The 27,485-nt window shown below is 38.5% G+C and overlaps 1 protein-coding gene across 7 annotated transcripts in view; it reads left to right on the forward strand.

Annotated features, from left to right (window-relative positions):
• The window catches only part of LOC127577752 (ethanolamine kinase 1-like), a 324,359-nt gene that overhangs the window by 152,421 nt on the left and 144,453 nt on the right, over positions 1-27,485 (forward strand). For all 7 annotated transcript variants that reach the window (XM_052029280.1, XM_052029282.1, XM_052029278.1 and 4 more), the window contains exons 4-6: positions 4,473-4,621; positions 9,584-9,667; positions 24,189-24,349. In XM_052029280.1, coding sequence (XP_051885240.1) covers positions 4,473-4,621; positions 9,584-9,667; positions 24,189-24,349 — 394 coding nt within the window. The remainder of the gene's footprint in view (positions 1-4,472; positions 4,622-9,583; positions 9,668-24,188; positions 24,350-27,485) is intronic.

The following is a 27,485-nucleotide window of genomic DNA, read 5'->3' on the forward strand; positions in this document are numbered from 1 at the left end:
CCTGACTTAATCTTCTTGAAGATTCTACGACTTGAAGTAATTACCGAAGAGCTTTCATCACAAGTGACTATTAACATCTCCCATGAGTTCAATGAGTGACCCTCAGCTTGTTCAGTTGTGAAGATCACTACAGCCGTTTAATGTGTTGGTATGAAATTCCTATGCATGCAACATTTTCTGAGACATTGCATTGACTTACAACAGGTTAAAGTTTGTATTAAAATAGACCACAGAATGTTATCAGTATATATCAAAGTACTTGTGCACAAGCTTCACTTGCAGTGTTTATAAGTTTGATATAGTAAGTCACAGATTGATGCTGAGAGACACAGAGGATTTTTTGTGCCTCTCTTTCACTAAGCAAGGATTAGGGCACTGCTCAGAAGGCAGCTAGCTTCATATATTCAGCAGTTAAAATGAAGTTCTGCTTTTTAGCCTTAAGATTTAGTTTCACATCAAATATCAAAATTCCAGTTTTATTTCAGGTCTGGGTGCTGCGTGTATAATCTCTGTAAAACCAGCAGAATGCCCAAGATATTTTGTTTTCCTTCTCATGACTTTGGTTGACATTATTTAGACATCAGTATATAATACTTTATAAGATATTTGTTCCAAATATAAAATTGAAAGCATTTAAAGTTTAAATTACTGCCTGATAATTTTGCGTAAAGGAGAAAGGCATAAAAGTTAATGAGGATAACAAGGCCAGGGAACATTGTCAACAGAAGAGGCCATGTTTTATTGTGCCTTAAAACTGAACACATAATGCTAGTATGATCTCTTGATTCATTTGTCACTGGGGAGTAAAGAAAATTATGTAAGGCTAATAAAGTAAGTAAGTCTGGATGTTGTGTAATAAACTGCCTGTCTAACAAATTTAGGTGAGCAGTCTAATGCAATTTAAAATGATAAGTTACATTTTTTGAAACATAACCACTAAATGTCTCAGTTGGCAGCTTCTTGCCTCAGAGTGAGGTTGTGGGTTCAAGTTCCACTCCAGATTGAACTCAGAGATTTAGACTGATACTTAAGTGCAATACTGAAAGAGTGCTATATGATCTGAGGAGCCATCTCTCAGAGGAGGTGTTAAACAGAGGAGGTGTGTTTTCCCTCTCAGGTGAACATAAAGAACACATGGCACTAAGGGAGTTTCCTCTGGTGCCCCGGGTTATTGGGACCTGGCTCAAGCCTTGTGGCAACGCTGTCTTTTTGTGGCTGCGCCACTCATTCCAACCTCAGAGCCTCAGTTTTGCAGCCAGCCCACAAGCAGACAGGGCCACAAGTGGTAACCAGGCCTCCTGGGCACATCCCAAACCTCCTGGTCAAAGGACACTTTCGCAGGGTGTTCTGTTGTGCAGATACGGGAGTCTGGACCCTCCTGGTGAATGTACTGCATCTAGATGGCACTTCTCTACACAACAGCAGAATGTTTAATCATTATTTCATTGCTGTTTGTGGGAGCTTGCTGTACGTAAATTGCCTGTTGCATCTTCTACATTATATGCTACACTTCAAATTTACGTTGACTTCAAGGTATGTTGAAATGATTTTTATCCTTAAAGGTGCTTTGTAAATCTTACCCTTGGTTTTATTTGGAGAGGTGCAATATTTTGACAGAATTCTCACTATTTTAACAAAAGTGGGTGTGGATGAAAAGGATTTGCGTCCTCTTTATTACTTGTACTCCGTTTTCTTCCCATCTAATGTGATTGGAGATAAGTATTGGCACCAAGGCTTCAACTGTGTAGTATGTGATAGGGTACCAGCTCAGGACATCAACTTCCCCATTCTTTATTTTCACTCATTCATATAGAACAGAAAATCAGATGTGTTTCATAATGAGTGGATCTGTCCTTTGTTCATCAGACCAGTCAAAAATGACCACCAGTGACACTTGCCCAAGTATGGTCCCACAGCTATATATAGAAACACACATTGGAGGACTAGACCCTCAAGCAAGTTACTGTTCTCACCCTACAGCAATCAAGGATTGAGCATAAAAATCTGAAATAAAAACAGAGAATGCTAGCGACACAACAAATCAGGGAACATCTTTGGAAAGAGAAACAGAGTTAACATTTCAGATTGAAAACTATTTTTTAGAACTAGAGAAAAAACACGTTAGTTTTAACCTGGTGGGGAAGGGTTGAAAAGGAGAAAGGGAATATCTCTTATTGGTAGGCCAGGATCGCTGTGGGGATAAGTTGCAGGGGTCATCTCTGGTTGATGGTTTCATAGAGCAGTTAGAAAGAGAGAAGATGAAAAACAACTTAAGAAATGAAGGCATTTAGAAAGTGAGAACACAAAACAAAGGAACATAAAAGTTGTGAAATGCAGGACTATGGAACATCCTCAGTTGTCAGGCTGTGCTAATGGACAAAGAAAAGCTGAGTCTCTATAGAGGATGATTTACAGCAGAGGTGGACAGTTCTGATACTGAGACACAGAAAAAGCAAGTTACCTGAAGTTGTAGACTCAATAATGAGTCCAAAAGGGTGCTATGTACCCAATGTGTTCAGGTGTTACTCAGAAAACATTGCTTTTCTTTCTTCTATCCTTCCTAATCTATTCGTTTTGAGATTAGTTAGTGCAAATTACAACTTGCTCAGCAATAATCAGATATAGAACAAGATGGCAAACATAGAAAGGTGAACTTATTCATGAATATGTGACTGACATTGGAAGTAAGAGTGAGATTTGTTTCGCCAATGATTCCTGTGTGTATGTGCTGATTATCGGTACTTTTCTAATGTTTTTGCAGTTTTAGCTTGAAATCTCAACACAAAATAAGTTACACAAAATATATATTGGAACCAAACAACCATGTAGTTGGTTGCAAAATGTCAGTTCTTTTGAGTCAGATTGAAAGAGCCACCTGTAGACATCAGTCCTTTTCATTTTATTTAGTTTTACTTTACTTTTTGGTAAACCAACTTGATGTTTCCCTCACTTTAACATGAATTCAAATGAAGTAATACATGGATGAAACAATTTCTATTGATTTAATATTAGGAAGCTCAGTTGAAATACCTCTATTTTTAGCATATTTATTTAATTATTCATTCATGGGAAATGGGCATCACTGGCAAGTTGACAATTTATTGCTCAAACTTAATTGCCTTTGATAAGGTGGTGGTGGGCTGTGAGTGGCATGCTGGGCTCCAGGAGCCAAACATATTGGTGCAAATTTGGAGTTACACACAGATGATAGCTTTCCTTTCTAAAGGACATACAAGAACTCAGTGAGATTTTATGAAAATATAGTAGTTCTATGAATACTTTATGGATTTAATTAATTGAAAAGAATTTAAATATCTTAGCTGCAGTTGTGAGATTTGAACTCATGTCACTGGATCATTAGTCCCAGCCTTTGGATTACCTTCTCTGTTGACTTTAACTACTGTCATTCTGTACCATAGTATATATTTAATTCAGGGTGAGTTTATCTGAAATAACAGAAAGACTGGAATATATTTCATGCTGTTTTGCGATGGAGGAGTTCAGTAACATCCACAAGAGAAAATCTCTATTAGAGAATGGTATCATGTGGTTCCTAAAATTCCAGTTCCTCTTTTGCCTGTTAAATTGTGATTATATTGCTGTTTATAAATATGTTGCAGAAACTCTAAGCCATTGTCATCAATTTTTTTTAAATCAATCCTGCTGATAGCAGAAAGCTGAGAATGTACTTCTGTATTGCCAGCTGATATTGAGAACTGTCCCTAAGGGACCAACATGCTGAACCTGGCTGGTTTTCCTCACCCTTTAGAAATGTTCTATGTAGGCCACATGCAGCCAGATTCCACAAGGCCTTGTTTGCTAACTAACAGTGAGCAGGTTTCCAATATTTTGTGGGACAGTTTCTGTAGAACAACATCCACCACAACATTGTCTTGATACTACAATTCTGCCATGCTGCTTAAGGCACAGCTACTTAAAGCAAAATTATATATATATAGGTCAAGGAGTATTATCTATCATATACGACAATAGAAAAGGTCAGTAATTCATACATGTATTTGTACATATCTTATGGAACAACTTGACTCCTCTATGTATGAATGAATGGATGTGTAGCTATTGAAACTCATGAACAATTACAATAACAAAAAGTACCATCAGTTTATTAAGTGAAAGGACAAAATTGACCCTTGTGATGACTAAAGCTGAGGAAGTGAAACCTTGTTCTTTCTGTGCTGGACCATGGAACATTGTTACCATGGTGATAACTTCACAAATTGGATTAGTGCTTCCTATATAAAGCAAACTGCCAAAAAACACTGTGTTGTTTTCCGCTCGTGAATGAATATATGTTTCCAGCACAAAATTCTGTAAAAGCACATTCTGATGGGAAAATGTAATGTAGCTGAAACTTCTTAAATGTTATATGCAGATATCTAAAATACAATGGCAACTGTCACTCTAGAATGTTTTTGTACTCAACTACATTTTTATATACATTTAATCCTCAGTTCCATGGACATGAATGATGTGCCAAGTTTTGACATTCTTTCCAGTGAAATTGAAGAACTCAAAGGACACCTTTCCCAAATTAAATCCCCAGTGGTCCTGTGCCATAATGATCTACTGTGTAACAATATAATCTACATTGAAGCAAAAGGTAGGTTTAAAATTATTAAATAAAAGTAACAATGCTTGAATTGATATAGTGTCTCACAATGCCAAACTGTCTCAAATAGCCACATGATTTTTGAATGTATGTAGTGACTGTTACCAAAAATAGCATTCAGCTGGAATTAATATTTGAAGTTTTACTTTTGCTTATTAAGATGCAAAATGCTAACATCATCATAGATATTGTTATGGGAAAAAAGTGAACAATATTAGCCAATATAATCCTTACCCTTCTTAAGAATACATGAAAATGTTTCACAGATGACATCAAATCCTAGAAGGAGAATTAATTCAGTGATGCACTGTGAGCCAGCAACACTTGTTTTCAAGGATCCACAGATAAAGAGTTCCAAGGCACCCAAGGCTTGAACTGTTGTGCACTGTAGATCAGGCCTCACAGATGATGCTCCATTGCAGAGTGTAGGAAGGAAAGCCATTTGGTCCAAGGAGAAGAATCCTAACAACCTCATGTAACTAATGTCTTTCATCCTGGTAACATGCTAGTAAATTTCCTCTAAACTCTCTCCAAGACTTTGACATCTTAATGTGTGATGCCTAGAACTTGGCACAGTACTCCAGCTGAAGCCCAACCAATGATCTATTAAGGCTTAACATAACTGCTGTGTTTTTGTTTACCATATGGCTGTATTTATAAGGCCAAGTATGCGGTATACTTTTTTAATACTCTTGTAAACCTGCTTCATCTTCAAAGATTTCCACATTTAAGCTGCTGAATCTCTTTGTTCTTGAACCCTATTTAAAATTATCAGTTTATATTGCCTTTTATTATTCTATGTTACATAGAAACATAGAAAGGTACAGCACAGGAACAGCCCCTTTGACCTACCATGTCAGTGCCAGTTGTGATGCCAGTCTAAACTACTCCCATCTGCCTGCACATTGGTCTGTATCCCTGTACTCCCTGCCTGTTCTTGAGTCTGTTCAAATGCCTCTTAAGCATTGCTATCATATCTGCTTTTACCACCTCCCCAGGCAGTGCTTTCCCATCACTTACCGCTCTCTGTGTAAAAAAAAACTTGTCTCATACATCTTCTTTAAACTTTCTCCCTCTCACCTTAAACTTATGCCCTCTTATTATTTGGCATTTCCACCCTGGAAAAAGACTGACTATCTACCCTACCTATGCTTCTCATAATTTTATATACTTCCATCAGGTTGTCTCTCAGCCTCCGATGCACCAGAGAAAACAATTTGAGCTTCTCTAACCTCTCCTTATAGCTAATCTGCTCTAATCCAGGCAACATCCTGATGAACCTCTTCTGCATCCTCTCTGAAGCCTCCACATCCTTCCTGTAATGCAGCAACCAGAACTGCACACAATACTGCAAAGTTTTACACAGCTGCAACATGACTTACCAACTTTTTTGCTCAGTGCCCCGACCAATGAAGGCAAGCATGCCATATGCCTTCTTTACCACCCTATCCACTTGTGTTGCCATTTTCAGGGAGCTATGGACTTACACCTCAAGATCCCTCTGTACAGCAATGCTCCTAAAGGTCCTGCCATTTACTGTATACTTTCTTAGGTATTCAACCTTCTAAAATGTAACACCCTACACACATCCAGATTAAACTGCATCTGCCATTTCTCTGCCCAAATTTCCAGCTGATCTATATCCTGCTCTATCCTTTGACAACCTTCCTCACTATCCACAACTCCACCAATTTTGGTGTCATCTGCACACTTACCACTCAGACCTCCTACATTTTCATCCAATCATCAATATATATTACAAACAACAGAGGTCCCAGCACTGATCCTTTCTGAACACTACTAGTCATAGACCTCCAGTCAGAAAAACACCCCTGTACCACTATCCTCTGTCTTCTATGGCCAAACCAATTTTGGATTCAATTTACCAACTCACCATGGGACTTTGCTACTTAATCTTCTGGGCCAGTCTACCACAAGGGACCTTGTCAAACCCAGATACAACATCCACTGCCCCACCTTCATCAATGATCTAAGTTACTTCCTCAAAAACTCAATCAAGTTTGAGAGACAGGACCCTCCCTTCACAAAGCCATGCTGACTTTCCATTAAATCTATGCTTTTCCTGGATGCACAGTGGGGCAATTTTTTTCCCTCTTCGCAGATGGTGCCTGACCCGCTGAGTATTTTTCTTATTTCAGAATTCCAGCATCTGTAATGTTCTGTATCTCACAGTTCTGGCTTTGTTTTTTTTTCTCTCTCTCTCTTCCGTCTTCATTCATCTCTTTCTACATACACCTCCGCCTAACAGATCTCCTGTGATTAACAAGCCTTCACACCTTTTCTCAGCCAGCACCACACCACCAGCACAGTCACTCTTGTCTGCACTCCATCACAGACGTACTCTTTGGTCTCTGCAGTCCTCTCCCTTCTCGGCAGCTGAAACCATTCTTGTTTTCTAACTTGGCCTAGTTCTGATGTACGGTCATCAAACTGAAATGTTAACTCTTAATTCCTCTCCCCAGATGCTGCCTGATCTCTAGATCCTTTCTGACGTCTTCTGTTTTTATTTTATACCCCAGTGCTGAACAGAAATTTCTAAGCTTTTGAAGAGCAGTTCATATGGCCTGCGTATCATCAAGGATTCAATCTGAAAGTGATCTGACTATTTAGCAGCTTAGCCTGTGCATTTACAGGCTTTGTTTATACACATTATTTTATCAGAACAGACAAGGAACATAGCATATACATTAACTGCAAAGATAGGTTACTCATATATTTAAATTCTCATCATAATCAGCCATTAAGGGATTATGTTTCCCTCTCTGTTTTTTGACCCATATATTGCATATTACTCTGTGAAACATTAACGTCAGTTTCTATATGTCTCAGTATATTAAGTAAAAGGAAACTACTGATATGAACTTGCTTGTGGAGACTTCTGGTCATATCTTGGGATTGACAGCAGCTCTTGGAAATATATTTTTTTCCTTTTTGTGCTCAAAAAAAATCTTTCCTGACATCTTGCATTATCCTTGGAGAGCACTGGGTTCAAGAGGAGTTAGTAAAAGAAAGTTCTGCAACTGGTATTTAACAGTGATTGTCATTTTACCTAAATATATTCTAAAGAAAGAGCAACAAGAGGCTGTAAAGGCACCTGAAAATTAATTGAACCTATAAACCAAGACCTCTCTCCAAGCCCTTCTTATGAGCAGACCTCTTTGCATTTGCTGTTCCTATCCTAACTCGCATCAAGTCCTATTCACCCAACACCTCTGTGCTTGCTGACCTGCATTGGGCCTTGATTTAACAGTATATTGAGCTAAAAACCTCATCCTTACTTGATCCTGCTCCTTCATATCTCTGTGATCTCCTCCAGCCCTTTACTCAACATGTCTGCCTCTTACCTCAAATTTAAAATGATCTTGTTGGCTGCTGTGCCTTCAAGGCTATAGTTGTTTCCATAAATGTTACTGTCTCTTCTTCCTCCTCTTGGATTTAGAACCTACCTTTCTGACCAAGTTTATGTCCTGCTCTAATGAGTTCAGCATCAATTTTTGTTTGATTACATTCCTGTGAGAAACCTTGAGATATTTTGTGAAATTAGACATGCTGTATATTTGGAATTCTGACCCATCAAATAGTTACATCCTTAATGCCTTCTTATTGTCCAGGTGAACTTGCTCTTCACAATTAAACAAAATATCCCAACTCTGAGCACAACATCTGCATGTTTCCTCTTTCCTGTTGTCATGGAAGAAGGACCAAGCATGCCACAATCATTATATGATATATTGTAATGACATAACAACAATCTACAAAAATGTTAATAATTTTGCTTTTTGATGTGAACATCTCTGTGACTGCAACCTTCTCTCTGGTCTGTTCTAACATCCCTTCCTCCAGAGGGCCTAGGTTCCGTGATATGCAGTGTTGCAACAATGATGGATGTGCCTGTTCACTCAGGATTCTTAATCTTGGGGCAACCTGTGTTAGGGAAATTTACAAGCCCCAATTTTAATTAATCTCTCCCAGGGCAGTATATGGTTTGTTACAGTTGACTTTATTACCTTTTGTTTGGACAGGGGCAAGTGTTGAAATAAGACAAGGCTCCCGCAATTGAATGCCAGGATGGAAAAATACAAGAAACATGATCAGTCTCCATGTAACACCCTCCCTGGTTGCAATATCATGGCATGGATAGAGTGGATGTGTAGAGGATGCTTCCATTAGTAAGAGATTCTGGGATCCGAGAGCACAGCCTTAGAATAAAGGGGAATCCCCTAAGAAATGAGATGAGGAGGAATTTCTTCAGCCAGATGGTGGTGAATCTGTGGAACTCATTGCCACAGAGGACTGTGCGGGCCAAGTCATTGGGTGTATTTAAGGTAGAGGTTGATAGGTTCTTGATTGGTAAGGGGGTTAAGGGTTACAAGGAAAAGGCAGGAGAATATGGTTGAGAAAAAAAAATCATCCATGATTGAATGGCAGAGCAGACTTGATGGGCCAAATGGCCTAATTCTGCTCCTCTGGCTTATGGTCTTATTACAGTCAGTGCTCACGTATGAATGGTAGCTGCTTAACTGAGGTATCAGAGACTCCCAGCATTATTGGACTGTACTCATGCTAAATTCAATAAATACAGTATGTGAGAGAACAAAAGGGGAGGTCATGATTGCGCTAAAGAATTTGCACATGGGTTCAGCCTGCAAAATATATTCAGTGTTGTGAGATGAAATTCTATTGCAAATAACAACAGAAAATGCTGGAAAATCTCAGCAGGTAACTTAGCAGATGACTGATCAATAGAACTGATGAAAGAATAAGACATCATCAACTTGAAACATTAACTCTGCTTCTCTTTCCATTCAGTATTATCAGTATTTTCTGTCTTTATTTCAGATTTTCAGCATCTGTGGGTTTTTTTTTGCTTTTGGATTAAAAATTGCAGTTCATCGATTAAATAGTAACAGATAAATATTCCCTCTTTCTTAGGAGATGTAAAGTTCATTGATTATGAATATGCTGGATACAACTACCAAGCATATGATATTGGAAACCACTTTAATGAATTTGCAGGTAAGACACAGATTACCATGCAAGTGAGGCTGTGGGAAAAGGAGATGGTCTCCACCTTGCGATTGTAGCTGGTCACTAATTATAGCCATCATTGGCCCAATGTAGTGCTTTTTGTCAACTAAACTCTACCATTCTCAGATGCAAAATTAATACTCAATTTAAATACAGCTATCATTATAAACTGGGATTAGTTAAGGCTCTAAGAAATTGATTATGTAGGATTGTGTATTGCTACAGGACAAGATACCAAGCAATCTTGCACTCTACATAAAGCCTGTTCTTTCTCTCTCTTTTACCTATTGGTATGACTAACACTCACAATCGGTTGGTTATATTGAAGGGAATACATTGCTGGAACTGCATTTCATTATAACTGAATTTCACATCTCCTTTGTATGTTCAGACTATCGTCAAAAGATCTAGGTTGGCCATGATCTCAGCTGAATGTTTAAAAGACAAACTGAGCGTTATTTCCATGGAACATAGAGCACCCAACAAAACAACAAAAGTGTGAATAGAAATCTAGAAAGAAAGCAAGATAATTGGTGAAGTAATTTAACTGTGAGATAACTGGTGTTCAATCTACTGCAGTACCACAGTTCTTTAACATCATTAAACTACTATATGACTTCCATTAAGCAGAAATGATCCTGATATTTTGTATAAGTGCAGGTTATGAGCCCCAGTCTCAGTCCTGGCAATTAGGTCCAAAACCCAAGCATCTCAGTTTTGTTATTATTATTCATACACTGTGGGTTGATATTACTGCCAATGTATGGCATAGTGACACAGCCATTAGAGCTGCTGCCTCACAGCACCAGTGACCCAGGTTCAATTCTGATATCTGACGTTGACTGTGTGGAGTTTGCACGTCTCCCATGATCACATGTGATTCTTCTGGGTGCTCCAGTTTCATCCCACATCCCCAAGACATGAGATTTGGGATGTTAATTGAGTACTGCAAATTGCCCCTAGTGTGCAGGTGAGTGTTAGAAGCTGAAGGGAGCTGATGGGAATGTGCAGAGAATAGGTTACATGGGAAATTGGCAGGGAATGGGTTTGCTCTGGGAACAAACACACTTGATGGCCAAATTGCCTTCTTTTATGTCTTAGAAGGACAACATTTATTGTCCATCCCTAAATGCCCCTTGAATTTAGTGGCTTGCCAGGATATTTCAGAGGGCAGGTAGGAGTCAACCACATTGCTATAAGCTCTGGTGTCACACATAGGCAGAAACCAGCTCAGAATAGTAGACTTTGTTTCTTGTAGACATTAGTAACCGAATAGATATTTACAACAATCCAGCAATGTCATGGTCACGAAAGCTTTTCATTCCAAATATATTTAATTTCCTTAATTTAAATTCCCCCTGATGGCATGCTGCAATTTGAACTCGTCGCCTGGAATTAATCCAGGACTTTTGGATATTATTCCAGTACCTTAAACACTCTACCGCTGTGTTTTTGCTTGTTCTAGCGGTGTTTATTTGCTAATAGACTTTAAACTATTAAAACCTTTGATCTTTTGGTCATTTGCTTTAATATCTCTGAACTGCCTTGATGTTTAATTTTTCTGGAAAGTGTGGTGTTTAGGATATCTTTATAGCATAGAACAGTACAGCACAGGAACAGGACCTTCAGTCCACGATGTTGTTCTGAACTAATTAAGCTAATGACTGTAAGTAATGTCTTCTGCCTGTACATGGTCCATATTCCTCCATTCTCTCCATATTCATGTGCCTCTAAGAGCCTCTTGAATGCCTCTATCATATCTGCCTCCACCACCACCCCGGCACCGCATTCCAGGTACCTACCACTCTCTGTGTAGAAAAAACTTGCCCTGCACATCTCCTTTCAGTTTTCCCCCATTACCTTAACTGCACAGCCTCAAGTATTAGACACTTCTACCCCAGGAAAAGGATACCGGCTGTCTCTTCTATCTATACCCCTCATAATGTTATAAACTTCTATCAGGTCTCCTGTCAGCCTCCACTATTCCAGAGAAAACAGCCCTTGTTTGTTCAACCTCTCCTTATTGTTCAACCTCTCTTGCCCTTTGTAATCCTAGTAACATTAAATTTGCTACATGCTATTGTTTGTTCTGTAGCCTCTGCCAGGTTGGCCTAGTGAGAACGTAAACTGCAACTTCTTGGATTCTGAAGGGCAGTTAAACCAACCTGGATCCCACCCTTTCCAATTTCCATAAATATGGATCTTTATAGTAGGGATTTCTTTGTTGCTGTTAAATGTGGGAATCTTTCTTGATTTTGTTTTTCACTCCCTGAGGAAAAATGAGACAACTGTAGGGAAGTTGTTACTCCAACAAATTCCAGAAGTTAGCTTTTTAAGAACATGAATATTGATGGCAAATCTGACACATAGCTGTTCTCCCATTTATGGGTCAGAGATAGCCCCCATGTATTCAATTTATAAATAATTACAATGTTACAATTTTATCTCCTCCTACCCTATGGTAAAATAAATAATCATGCTAATTTATCTTTAATTCTCAAGTTGTAGGGAAGACAAATTGCGTTCCCACTGCTGCAGGGAATAGTAAGTTAATACTTTTGTTCTAAAATTACACACACATGCAAATCAGGCATTCACAACTCAGGCAATGCGTTGCATGTTTTAATTTCATTTGCTTTAGAAACTGCAACCTGCAAAACCAAAGAGATCCTGCAAAATTCAGCTTGACATCATGTTTTAAAAAGTTATTTGTGATAGGTTCAGCGACCATTGTAACATAATATCTGTCAGGATTTAATATGCAAAACAGGATTGAAAGAAATAGCTCACATAGAATTCCCACAATAGCCTTTATGGCTTTTGTTTTTAAAATGTTGTTATTTAATTACCTATTTACTTGTTTCATTAGTGGAAATCAACTTTTATTATCTCCAACCCTGTCCCATAACAGACTTTATCACTTAATAAATGTAATAATCTACGATGGACAAAATTTATTGTGTCAAGCTTTACGATTGTCTTTATGGCTAGCCGTTTATTACTTAATAGTAAAATGTTTGTTACATTGTAAAGTTTGAATCACTACCATTCGTGGAATTGAGCTACTGGTAGAATAGCTACTGAGATGGATTGTTTTGTGTCCCGTGTACAAGATCTAGCTACTATTGAGCCTATCTTGAGCTCAAAATATTGTCAGCTTGGCAACAAAATGTATTTGTCAGATGTGGTCAGAAGTTCAAATGTACAACAAAATGTTGGGTCTGTATAGTTTTTGGGGTGGAGGGAATGTGGAGGAATCCTATTGGTTGTAGTTAATTGATATGTAACACTGAGTCATGCAGTTAAGGAGGATTTCTGGGTTGCTTCTTCATTTATTTACAATGTTATCTCACTGTTACAACTCTCGTGCTGGTGTTGATGAGATAAATAAGCTGTACCTTCTGAATGAGTTACACTCTTGATGTTGCTGCTTTTATAAGAAGAGGGCAATCAGTTTTCTGTGTGGAGTTTGCACGTTCTTCTTTTGACTGCGTGGGTGTGCTCTGGGTCCTCGAGTTTCTTCCCACATCCCAAAGACATGAGAATTTTTTGGTTAATTAACTGCAGTAAGTTGCCGCTAGTGTGTAGGTGAGTGGTGGAATCTGAAGAGAATTTTTGGGAATGTGGGGAGAATGGGTTACGCAGAAAATTAGACAGGGAATGGGGTTGGTCTGAGAGCTGGCGTAGACTCAATGGCCAAATTGTCTCCATCCATGCCTTAAGGAAATACGGCAGTATTTATTCATAGAGTCACAGAGTGATACAGCACAGAAACAGGCCCTTCAGCCCAACTCCATTGTCCACCCCTAAATACCCCTTGAACCTAACGGCTTGCCAGGATATTTCAGAGGGCGGATAGAAATCACCCACATTGCTATGGCTCTGGTGTCACACATAAGCAGAATCAGCTCAGAATAGTAGATTTTCACAAGAGGACTTTTAGTTCCATGCTCTCCGAGTGGTAGCTTTGTGTGACATAATTGGCAATAGACACGCTTATGTATGTGATCCTTTCAAGAAGGGAATATGTGTCAGATTTTGCAATCTGATGCACACGGAAAACGACACATACTTCGTTTTCCTTGGCTGACTTGATCAATATGCTTATGGAAGCACCAGTGACTTCCTGGATCGTTACACTCTGTTATGATCCATCTGTTCTGTGGCCATTGGCTCAAAACTTTGCATGGAAATGCTTTCTATCAGGAACAGTTATGAGTCTTGCATTTTGTAGTTTGAGGTACTACCACAATGCTGCTGTCATTGTCTGATCCTACACGCAAACTTGATGGAGTTATGAGGTGGATTGCTAATCTATTACCGTGGGAGCTGGCTCCAAAATAAATACCAGTTCTTGCCACTTGCTTGATACTGGTCAATTATCAACAAGACTCTGCAGGGGGTTGTACTGCTGGGCAGGAAAAACAAAGTCGAAACCTTGAAATATAACTCTCTCAGTCCAATTCACCAGAATGCTGCAATGTTATGAAGACACCTCTATATGCGAATCTAAAGTAGTTGTAGTCTCATCCAGCAAATGTTACTAGACAAATTGCAGTTCCCTTTGGGATGTCTACTATCATGGTTATGATTGAGACGAGTATTGATAGGACAGTCTCTACTTAGCTTGGTTAGGTAGTCCATCGCCTGTGCACACATATGAGTGGCGGACTGTCTTAGGTTGGGCCAGATATAGCCGGGCCCTTGTAAGAGAAGCAATTTGTGTTGAAAGCAGGAGCAGTGAGGTTACCAGTCCAGGTACATGGGTAATGCAGAATATACATGCACATAGGCACAGATGAGGAGAATTATCAGGCCCTAAAGATCTGTACCATATCACAAGGGAAATACAGAGTATACCAAGTAATAACATTTGCCTGTTCTTTGAAGAAAAAAAGTAAGACTCAAGCAGATTTAAGGAAAGCTGTGCAAGTCTCTGACCTAACTGATATATTATTGCAGGATTGAAAATGGAAAAATGTTAATGGATATTAATGGATGACACAGTGAATCATTCAGTCATCATTTTTAGCATGAGAATGAACATGACCTCAAATGAAATTATACTATGGTTATCCATTTAATGCCATTGTTTCCCCTCCACTCTTTTTATGGCCAACATCATAATTTATGGAAGACATTATAACAAATGAAGACAGCATTGTTATGACATACAATTCACTGACGTGACATCCAGAAGTTGCCTCCTGTAATTAATCATGAATCATTAATCATGCAGTCATTATCTTCTATTTTATTTTTAATTATTATAAGTATGTATGATAGCTGAGCTTTATGAATAGTGACAGTGATTGCTAGAGTTATGAGTTTTTTTATGTTATTAACCATTTGGCCTCAGTAGTCGACTTGCTTGCAACAAAAAAAAAGAAACAAGGTTGTTTAGTAAGACAACAGTTGGGGATAGAGTGCAAAACTGCCACCTCTGCAGATAAATGCAATGTGATTTGTTTATAAAAATGATAAACTAAGCCTATTGATAACTACATTTATGAAGTGTGTGTGTGGTCCCCATGGTGGTTTATGACCAGCTGGACTTGTTCTTGTCAATTATATGATTCAGGCAAATCTTTGTTCACAATGGTATCTGTTAAGTCTGAAATAATCTCAGCCTTGACAGCATATAGCTGTCTTGATGTAAACAAAAGTCTTCACTAATTAGTGGTTTATTAAAGAAAAATAAATTTTCTCTTTTAGTGCAAATATTGTAATTGATTTTTTTCTCTTTCTGAATAAAGCAGTACTGGCATTCATTTTTATTTGTGGAAAAATTATGAAGAGGCAGGGATCAAAGTGTAGGACACAACCATAGTTGAAAATGGATAAAAAAGCAAGTGCTTGACTAAAGGCAAATGTGTGTTTTGAAAGCATGAGGGTGGATAAGTGGCATAAGCAATTCTACATATAAGAAAGTAGAACATAAAAGAACAGTACAGACAACAACAAACTTGGCAATTTGGGCAACGAGAATGAATTTGGTACTGTATTAATAAAAGAAAATGTTAATCACAAACTGCAAAGAATAAAAACTTCATGTTCTTGATTTTTCAATAATACTTTTTAGTTTAAAATGCCCCCAATTTTTATGTCAATTATGCCCCACAAGCAGCTGCAGACACACAGGATAATGGAGCAGTTAATATGCAGTGATTAGTGATGTCAATCATCAGTCTCTAATGATTTTACAAATGGCACACATTACTAGTTAAGGCACTGAAAAGGTCCTGCTAGAAACAGTTGGGGCATCATTATTGTAGCTTAATGGCAGGAAATGACATCTTATTGTGGACAATACCCTTTCCATCTATTCTATTCAAACTAAGCAACTTAATCTTTCCTGCATAAATCAAGTGTACAGGTGCATTAAACAATTCCTTTCAATAACAAGTTATTTAAAGAGGAACCAGTTCTTTTCAACTACAATTTAATTTTCTTTGGTACCTTTTCCTGCTCCTGTTTTGGTGTGACCAACTCTGGAGTAATTTTAGAGAGGCATTTGGAACACAACTTTGATGGCAAACCATCCCTGTGATAATTCTCCTGCTCGGAATCACTGTTTGTTTAGAGGAAAAGGGATGCAAAGATGGATTCCTTGAAAGAAAGAATATGCCAATCCAGTTATATGATCTTAAAAAGGCTCTGCATACTGGTTACATGTCCATTTATGTGCTCCACACTGATTTCTAGCCAGAGCAGAGTAGATATAAGTGACCCTCAACAATTCCTTTTTCGATTCCTCTGATTTTCAAGCTATGCCCATCTTTTTTTTTGACTACATGGAACAATCCTTGTCCCTCCCCCTCCTGGTTCCATCTACCCGTCACCCACATACCTATCTATCTAGGCTTTTTCTCCCTTTGTTTACCTTTCCTATCCCCTCCCCCACCTGGTTCATCTGCCTATCATCCCTCCCTTTTATGGTTCCATTTATCACCTGCCAGACTCTGTCTCTAGCCTTCACCCCCCCCCCTCCCCCAGTTGTGAGACAAGTTCAAGGTCTCGAAGGACAAAGACTATGAACACAGCCTTAGAATTAAATGATTTATTTACAAAGGTAAACACGGGGAAAAGGTAACGGGGCCACATGCGCGCGCGCATGCACGCGCGCACGCACACACACACACACGGTAATAGTGAGCATGGGAAAATCGCAACAAGGTTAAAATACACACACACACACAACGAACTGGGTACAAACAATCAAGGAAAAGCAACACGCTACCCGCCACCCCTTGACTCAGTACAGACACGGCTTCACACCACCGGGAATCCTAACTTAAGATGCTTCTAACTCTGCCGAAGTGCACAGCTTACCGGTGGTCTCTCCAGCGTTGTTTCACAATTCCTCCATGGCAACAAAGAGGCAGAACCAGCACGTGGGGCACTCTTTATAGTGCTAGAGGGCTGAGGGTGATGCAGCCCAGGTAGTTCAAAAGGGCCAATGGCCCAATGCCAGCAAGAACTAATGGATCACTGGAGACCAATGGCCCGGGGCCGGGTACAAAGGTGCTTAAAGAGGCCAATCGTCAGGTGTGCACTGATGGGTGGGGTGGAGCCAGGCCTTGATTGACAGTGGTGTGTCTTTTGACCAGGTGCTGGGCAGTGCTGTCACGTGACAGCCGTGGCCCTCCACAATACACCCCCCCCCCGGCTCCAGCTGCCCCTTTTTTTACTTTTCTCATGTTCCCACCTATCACCTACCAGCCCCTGTCTCAACATTCTCACTGCCCCTCCCCCACATGACTTCATCTGCCCATCATTCCTCCCCCCTCCCCCATCTCTTCTGGTTTCACCTATCACTGACCAGCCTCTTTCTGACCCCTCCCCTTCGACAGATGCTACTTGACCCACTGGGTTCTTTGGCTCCAGATTTCAGCACCTGCAGTCACTTGTGTCCAGTTATCAGTGGCTGTCAAGTTCACTTCAGTCCAGGATATCTTTCTGTCAGGCATATTTCAGGCTGTTACAGGGATAGTCATGGATCATTTTGTAAAGTAAGCAACTTCACCTCCTTCCCCATAGAGCATTGGCAACAGCATTTCTGAAAGTCAATGGTGCCACTGATTGCACACATGTCACCAACAACAAGGCCACCACCCCAGCACTGTATAATTCATCTTTGGCCAGGTATATGGGATTGTTCCGGTGAGATTAGTGAAGCTCCAGATCTAAGCTGTGTCCGTGTGCCACGGCTGGAGCTAGTAGACCCAAAGGTCCGTAAATCAGCAGTCTGTATATCTAAGGGAGGTAAACTCAGGAGTTCATCTTTAAGGTCCTTCAGGAAACTGGAAGTGCCAGATATTATATATTTTACTGATTTCATTCTTTAAACCAACTCGTGTTTATTATAGACTCCTTCAGATCAGCTGCCAGTTATTGAAGACTGTCTGCCAATTTCAATGATGGCAGCAATGATTGATTGACAGAAGACACTTCTCTTCCCAAAATGGGTCCAGAGTCCTTTTGAGAATGGGCAGCTGCCAGCCTTCCTGACAGCAGGTTTCTGCCCTTCCTATTCCACTATCTACTGAGTTCGTATCATTCTGATTATTCTCAGCCTCTCACAGAATTCCCCCAGGGTGGGTTTGATTTCAGATTTGTAGAATTAGATTGAGTGAAAGTGAGAGCTATGAACGAGAAATGTTATATGGGCCCTTGGCCCTTGCCACATTTTCAGGGAGCATATTGTCAACAAAGAAAAGAAGAGGTTTTTATGAATGAAGTCTTGATGAGATCTACATCCAGCAGGGACATCCCGCTAATTGATTTGCATTTCATTGCATGCTTGTTTGTCCTGGATAAATGAATATGATAAAAAATAGCAGAAGTTTGAGACAAGCCATGAGCTGTGACCAGACTAACAACATTATTTACTCTGTAGTCTCTAAGTCTTTTGTGTCCCACTGTAAGTACTTGAAGGGTATAACTTTGCAAAGTTGTAAGGAAAGGGGATGAGACTAACAATGTAACTTTTTCAAAAAGCTAACACAAGTACAATGGGCCAAATGCCCCCTTTCTCTCTGTATCATTGTAAGATACCAGTCAATAAATTGATAGGTCACTTTCACTTTGTGATTTCTCTCCCTCTTGATATACTTACAATAGCCTTTCAAAAACAATATGAAGATTGAACAATTGCATGGGTAAACATGGATGGAAGCACATATGTCATAGCATTATCTTAGTAGGCATTAAGGAAACAGAGTAGTCAGAACATTTATCAGGTTGGGTTTTGATGAAGGGAACAATATAGGAATAGGAGCTGCTACAAGTTGTATCATGGTGCGTTATCATGAAAGGAATGCAAAGGATCATAATATTGTAGGTAGAATATAATTATATGCTTCATGCCTATTCAAAATATTGCCTTTATATGATGTTAGGTTGCGGTCCCTCACCTGGAGTCACTGGTCATTTAACTTTTGGCTTTGCTGCAGCTAACCCTGGTGAACAATGTTATCTGCATATTCCAATACTTCTCACTCAGCACCATCACAGGCATATATTCCTCTAATAATCATTATTTGGAAAACCACAGCTCTTCAACTTCACTTCAAAATCCTATTCCATGTCTTTTAATTCCCTTAGCATTCCAAAGTCTATCAATCCATGTGTTGAATATTCTCAATGATTAAATATAAAGGTGGAGAACTTCAAAGCTGCTCAACCTTTTAAGTGAGGAAGCTGTCCCTCAGCTGAATTCTAAATAGCCAAGTTCTTATTCTGCAACTCTGACCCATAATTCTAGACTCTGTGCCAAGAGAAGTATCTTCTATCTAATCCCATAGAATTATACATGTTTCAATTAACTGGCCTATCATTCTTCTACTCTCCAGGAAACAGACCTAATCTCTCTATCTTTCCTTGTTTAACAACCTCTTCATTCCAGGAATAAGTTGAGTGAAACTTTATTGCATTCTCTTTAAGGCAATTATGTCTTCTTTTAAGTTGGGAAACTCAAGCTGTACACCAAACTCCAGATGTAGTCTCACCAAGAACCTTTATAATTAATGCAGTAAGACTTATTTACTTATATATTCCAATCTTAGTACAGTGAACATGCAATTAAATTTCCTAATTGCTTGGAGCACCTGAACATTAACTTTCTGTTATTCATGTACAAAGACACCAAATTGCTCAGAATACCATTGTTTCCATTTATTTAAAAAGGATTCCACTTTTCCATTTTTGCTTCAAAAGTGCATGATATAGCTGGTGTTTAAGGATTCCCCTTCATTCACTAAAACACGAATATGCTATTAAGTTGCAATGGCTAAAATAACTTTTACTTTAAATTTCCAGCAGCTTGTGGTTTCCCTTCACTCATTCATTGGATTCCCATCCAATGAATAATAATTATTATTTCTGAAGCTCAACCATATTAGGGTTAATCTTAGGCTATGAGTGGATCGACCAGCATCCACACAAATGCAAAGGCTAAGATTAAATTGGCTTCATTGTATCTTATTTTAAACTATTTTGTGTTTGACAAGCCCTTTAGGTCTTAAAGCAAAATATGGCTGTAATTTACTTTCTGTGTTGCTATTTTAATAAAATACTAACTGAGCTGTCTAAGGAACATCTTTCCTTTCTTTGTCTTTGTTGCTTTGGAAAGTGATACAGAAAAAGAGGGCAGGGTATGACTCCACTGAAAAGGTAGGGATGGGGCACTTTATTGAGTGTGACTTCTGTCACAGATGAGCTCATTCTAATCCAAATAAATCATCAGCTGTTTCATAGGAACTGAGACATGAGAGGAAGTGGATAAAGACTGGCTGGTGAAACGAAATAAGAAAATTATATGTTATAACATCTTTATCAATGTCTTGCATACAAAGCCTTCATAGGAGGAATAAAATACACCAAGGTGCTTCACAAGATGTTGTCAATAAAGAATGGTCAACATGTCACTTAAGCATATATTAGAACAGTTTACCAAAAACATGGTCAAATGCTTAAGAGGTTACCTAAAAAGAGAGAACTAAAGAGGTGAAGCAGTTATCTAGGAAACTCTGGAACTCTAGAGCTTTAGGGCTGGGCATCTTAAGACTTGGTTGCCAATGATGAAAACTGAGGATACAATAAAGTCCAGGGTGTTTCTGAAGAGTACTCAACCACACCGACTGCTTTGTGCTTAGATTATTGTTCCCTCTCCACACAAAATTCATATTAAGTTTATGGATGTCATTTCTTCCTTACTGTTTGAAAGGTCAGTTTCAGAATTCTAATGGTTCCACCCTGACCTCAAACAAACCAGAATAATGATGAAACTCACAAACATTTCCCTTACCATATCTGGAAAAAATGAATGAAACTGATGGCAGAAGATGAAGTGGTTGGAACTTATAAAATGCCAGCTAAATTTGCAAGGATTTAGATTCATGTTGTTCAAATTAAATGATATAATTTATAATTAAGTCATAACTGCTGATGAAAAAGAAATGTGAATTGTTTAGAAGGCCAAGTGTGAGCAATAAAAGGGCTTCTCAGTACTTCTATCCTAACATTGTTAGCTCCCACCTCAGGGATAATTGTTTCTGCAATGTTAGACTGCCAATTTTTTTTATATTGCTGTAACTTACACTGTAGGAATTCTTTAAGCTCCAATAAATTACTTAAATATAACAGCAATAAAAATAATAATTGAAATAAGAGGACCTCAGTGCTGATTCCAGATCTCCACTGATTTAGAAGCCCTTGTATTATTCATATTGAATTCAAAGTTTTATAAGATCCGACAAATGATATTTGGGATAGCAGTTTATCAGTTTTGAGTCATCCCTGAAGGCATTGGAAAGTGGGATTACCAATAACTACTGAAGATCTTGGAAAAATTTGAAAGGGATATTTGGATCTGGAAGCACTGAAAGGAGCACACAAGGATCTAAAATCACTGCATAAAAAAGATTCAGGAATATTTGGAACAAATACTTGGGATTTGGCCACACTGGCAAGAGTACTGTGATTTGGGGGAGGGGAACAATGCGGAGGGAAATTCAACGATCTGGAAGAACATTGCCATGGTTCTTGGCGTTTGAAATCCTTTGGAAGACAGTTGAACATGAGCAATAAGGGAGGATCTGGATCTTCTAATCAGCAAAGATAACCCTAAGGATGAGGTGATTGTGGACTCCAGAAGATTTGGAAGCATTGGTAGGGTAAATTCTGGCTTTTATTGGGAGAGTTTTGGATTATAGAGTATAATAGCCTTGAAGGGGGAGAGCATTGGAGAAGGAGATTAGAAGGCCCTTGGCCTCATCACACCATCACCTCTCCTTGTCACCACGTTCCTGATTCTTAATTTCCTTTTCTACATCTCCCAATGCCATGTTAGGGTTGCCATCCATTCAAACACAGTTTTGACATGCTATCCAATGATGTATTACAAAGTGTAAAGTCCTTAAAAACACAAATTTCTGTGAACCTAAAAAATACTATTAAATGGCCATTTTTTGCATTTTTCCATATTTCTAAAGAAATAAAACTAACTTTTATTCAGAAAGGAGAGGATTTTCAATTGAATTTGTATCCAAAAATTATGAGTGGGAATTTGCTATGCTTGCCACAGTTTATTCATTAAGGACAAACCCATTAATTCAACTTTGTCTTCCTGCTCGGTTTAAATTACTTGGAGAATGTAACTGGAACCCCTTCAGTTTTTCCACTGCGGAAAACAACAATTCACATTTGAATCAAGCTTTGCTTTACTTTCTAAGCAGAGGCAAGGAGACAACTGGAGCTTTTAATCATATGTCTTAAATTCTGATCTTCTAGAAGTTAAATATTTGAAATGGTGCCGGTGTGAATATTTCAAATGTGAAATGTCCAATAAGCATGCGTCTGAGAATTCATTTCCCAGTTGTTTTTGGAAAAAGCAAAGAAACTTACAAATTCTCACAGGAAGAGAGGATACATCTCACTGGTTCAATTCAGAAATGCTCTGATGCATAAAAAACTGCACATTCTCAGAATGTACAAATTGTATGTTGAGAAAATCTGCAAACTGCTCTTACCAGAATAGATTGAGATGGCTAGTAGCTACTATTAACTTCTTGCTGCAAGAACATATTAAGTAGGCTTTTGAAACTAGCTGATGCTTTGATGTAAACAGACAATGTCACTGGGTAAATGTAATCATGTCATTGTGAAGTTTTAGTTTTTGGATAATATACATTTTAGTTAAGAAAAAACATGAAAAAATGAATTTATCTTCACAGAATATATTGATTTATAGGTGTGGTCTCTTGACTGTGGTCTTTTTATTATAGGTGTGGTCTCTTGACTGTTCATTGATGATTGGTTCATTTCTTAAGTCCTTAGTCTTTTCCCATTGGTGCTTTTGATTCATACATTCCCTTTTCAGTTTCAATTTGTTATATTTTATTTGAAATGTTGCTATGACAGAAAAGAAAACTTGACACTTACAGATGTGTGTCTGTGTGTGTGTGTGTCTTAGATGTCACACTGGTTGGTCTACAGTACAGGCTATTGATCCAGGTTTTACAGCCACTGGAGAATTATTGGCACTCACCACTGACCTCAAAGAAAGTGTGCCACTGAGATCAAGCGACTTCCACAGTATGGATTTCCCCTTTCCAATGTCAACTGGTGTCAGGTATCAGTTTAAAGAGGATCCCTGGTGTACAGCAGTCACAATGTCATCTGAGCAGCCAGTCATATTAAAGAACTCTCACAGACAACAAACCATGAATGAACAAACTTAATTTTCCATTCACTTTATAACAATTTTACAAATGTGAAATGAAGATTGGAACATGTACATAAAATTAAGAAGTTGGAGCATCATAAATGAAGTTCTTGGAAAACGAAGACAAATCATAAAAATACATTTTCTTTTGAAATAGTGATGTGAAGAAAATAATCCACTCCCACCAAATTACCTTTTAATATCAAGAATGTTTGTAATGTAGTAATTATGGCTGTGCACCATTAGGAACTCGCTTAGACCTCATGCAAGAAAGAGTAAGCGTATTTTACAGTGAGACTGGTTTGTAATGACTTGTCTGTCAGAGATTGGGTTGATTTCCCTTGTGCTGGAAGATGTTAAAAACAGCAAAGCCTGTGAAGCTAGGCTGAGTCATTGTCAGCACTTTCAGGATTTCTGCATTGAACCAAGCAGACGTGGTAATCCTGAACCTGAAGCAACTTTCACAGTATCAGGACAGTGAATGCTGATAGTTTTGCTGCCATTACAACCACAACATCTGGACCATGGAAGGATACCAGTAGTGTTATAAAGCAATTAGTATTGGAAAAGAATGCAGATAGCCACAAGGGATCTTGGTTGGTGGAACAAATTATAATTGGCTTTTGCAGGCAAAAGCAATGACAGTTTACTTGGTTTTCAACTTCATTCTACAAATTTCAGACTCTTCTAGATATGAGTATTAATTTTCACAATATCTGTCATGTTTTAGTGTTCTATGACTATCATACACTTCGGCAAAAAGTCAGTTTTGTTTCCCCACAGGTGTCAGTGAATTGGACTTCAGCATGTATCCACCTCAGGAAATGCAGGTTGAATGGCTGAAGTCCTACCTGGAGGTATATAAAGAGTGCACTGGCAGTGAACCAGAGGTGACTGAACTGGAAATACAGAAGCTCTATGTACAAGTGAACAAATTTTCATTGGTGAGTAGTAAGTGCTTATTGCATTTTTATGTTTGTATATTGAAATAAAGAGAGACTGATTTTCATATGGAAATCAATTGAAGGAAACCGGATTTTGCAGTGCAATGGTTTAGTGTGCAAGAAGATTCAGTTTCAATGAAGCATCAATCATAACAGAATATCATTGTTCCCACAGGCTTCACAAAATTTGTGTTTTCCTGCTAAGTCTTCCAAGTGTCTGATATGCTAATGAATGGAGGAGCCTGGATGCAGTGTCTGCCAATAATAGTCATTATTGTTATGCAGGCAAATGCAACAGCCATTCTGTACATCATCATGCAGGCAGCAGTGATTTTAATGTATTTTATGATGTTGGTTGAACAAATGATCACCAGAAGGCTAGAAGGACCCTGGGCAGGTATCTAGCATCATGTGCCTTCTCACATTGCTCTGGTGGTTTCACAGTTGTGTCTTTTTCTGTACTGCATGACATTCATTTAAAAGTGAACACAATCCTTGTTTCACATAAAGGTGATAAACGAGGTGTTGACTTTGGAGTAGTTTTACGCTTTAAGAAAGTTTTTTCTTGTATGTAGTTATGACTTTTAACAAGCATCTTTTCACTGGATTAGATTTGTAGCCAGATTTGTAGTGGTTAAAAATTTTAAGCTGGAGTCTTAATCACCTGATGTCACATTATTATAATGAATCACCTTGTTACTAAATCAATTTGTAGAGTTCCCTGCAGTATGTAGTGATGGAGGTCTTTTCCATCCACTGGTCTCCTTCAAACACTGAGAGGGTCATCACATCAACAGACTAGAAATGGGAGTATACATGTGTTTTCAGTTAACATATTTTTCAACCACTGACCCAGAGACATGTTTTGTTATCAGGTATCAAATATAACCTGCCCTCCCATATTAATGTTCAATTTACTTCTCTGTTGTCACACTTAACACATTTACAAAGAACTCTTATGACTTTCCAGGTCAAGCTCAACACTTTTCCGTTTTACAATGATTTTATTGCTACAAGGTAAAAATGAGCATTAGTATTAATTTGGAATTGTCAGAATGTGAGTTTCTTCAAGTGGAATTTCAAAAACCAAAGTCAGTTTCCAAGATGGAAGGAAAAGGTTTAAAAGTGAGCTAGACCAGGGAAATTAGGTTTAACCATCTCTTTGTTTCAGCAGAGTAGACTGCTTTGACATTAGTTACAAGCTCAGTAATATTCTCCCGAAAATTGGTAGGTGAAAATATCTTAGCTCCTTGCTTATTCTATTAATCCTAATGAGGTTTCAGTTGAGTTCTCATAGTTTAGTATCAACTCTTAACTGCCCAAACTAGTTTCATATTCCTAGCCCACACACAGAGATGCTATAGCAATCAAAGGTATATCTCAAGAAAGACATAGACACTGCAAACTGGGAAGATGGAGCCACAAATTGAACAAATTGGCATCAAGACCTCCATCAAACAGAAAAAGAAACACCTTGCCCTTGAAAAGAGGGCAAAAAGAAAGAAAAAGGAATAAAATCACAGCCAGCTGTTCCACATCTGCAAGTTCTGTAGGTGGATCTGTACTTCTGGGATCAAATTACCACGTCATGTCAGTATCCATTTGTGAATCATTGTAGAATTCATCCTCCAATCCAGGGAGTGTTAGTGATGACATGTTTTAATTCTATTTCCTGTGTAGCCCATTAAAGCTTTTGATTTACTGACTGTGGGTGCAATGAAACATAATTTAAAAGCCAAATAGTCTTACTGGAAGGCTGAACCATGAAAAAATGTTGGAGAAACTTTCAAATGGCCAATGAAGTTCTCCTGGAGAAATATTCAAATATCTTTTTTGTTTGTTTTACTGTCATTATTAGGTTAGTGCATCCAGTTACTATTTCAGTTGATTTACCAGAGACGTATTATCAATTGGTCTTACTCTTGACCATCTAAACTTTGCCCAGTAATTTTTGTTGAGCCTCCTATTCATCAATTCCTCAAGTAGTCAAACCCAGTCTAGATATTTATTTCTTTGAGTTCATCAAATTGATAAAGGCAGATCTACAGTCTCTGGAACTTAGACAACTAAGGATTCAGGCTGCTGAATGGAATTGGCAAACTAGCTACTGAAAGGTAGTTTCCTCAGGATGCTGAACTCTAAACATTGGGGCAACAGTGGATAAGAAGTCTACCTTTTTGGACTGAGATGAGAAGAAAATTCTTTATACAGGGTGTTGCAAATCTTTGGAATATTCTGTACCAGTTATTGAATAAATTCAAGTCTGAGACTGGTAGATATTTTAATTCCAGGAAATTAAGTAAAATGGGGATTGGGTAGAAAAGTGCAGGAAATACAGTGTCAGCCATGATTTGATTGGATGGCAGAGTAGGCTATATGACCTACTTATGTTTATATCTGCATGTTCTTTGACAGCACAATGGCTTTCAGGTCACTTATACAGTACTACATAGCTGAAGAATTAATATAACTCTTCCTTCCCAAACAAGAAGTTTTTATTTGGTGCTGTGCTACCTTGGAACAGTGTTAGCTTTAGTTCTAGGAACAAGAACAAATTCTGTATTGGAGCAAATAATTGCAGATACTAGGAATCTGAAAGAGAAAGAGCAATTGCTGGAAGCAGGCCAGGCAGCATAAAAGGGAGAGAAATAGAGTTGGTATTTTGCTTCTCTCCTCACTGACGCTGCCTGACCTGCCAAGTACTTCCAACATTTTCTATTTCTGCTTAGCATAAAGTTCTCAATGTTGACTCAACTCTTTTTTTCACTTAACATGGAGGATAACAGTCAATGTGATATACTCACCCTGTGAATTATCTCATCAAGCCTGCGGTGGATAACTACTAAGATCAAGAAACATAGGAACATAGGTTTCAGCAATAGGGCTGATAGTGAATGTTGTGAATAAACGTGTTAGCAAATTCTGCCAACAAGGAAGTAATGAAGTGGGAGGTAGAAGTCAAATTTCGTAAACAGCAGCACTGAACAGGATTCCCAGGTGCTGGTGGTGAAAAACAAATTTGGGACTTTTGTCTGAAGTTTTTCGCACAATAAGTTGAAATGGTTTCCTGGGGAAGATGATGGGGTAGAACATTGGAATTATTTGAGAAACAGTTGGATGCCTGAGCTGTATGTGG

This window comes from Pristis pectinata, chromosome 14 (assembly GCF_009764475.1).
Source record: "Pristis pectinata isolate sPriPec2 chromosome 14, sPriPec2.1.pri, whole genome shotgun sequence".
NCBI classification, from domain to species: domain Eukaryota; kingdom Metazoa; phylum Chordata; class Chondrichthyes; order Rhinopristiformes; family Pristidae; genus Pristis; species Pristis pectinata.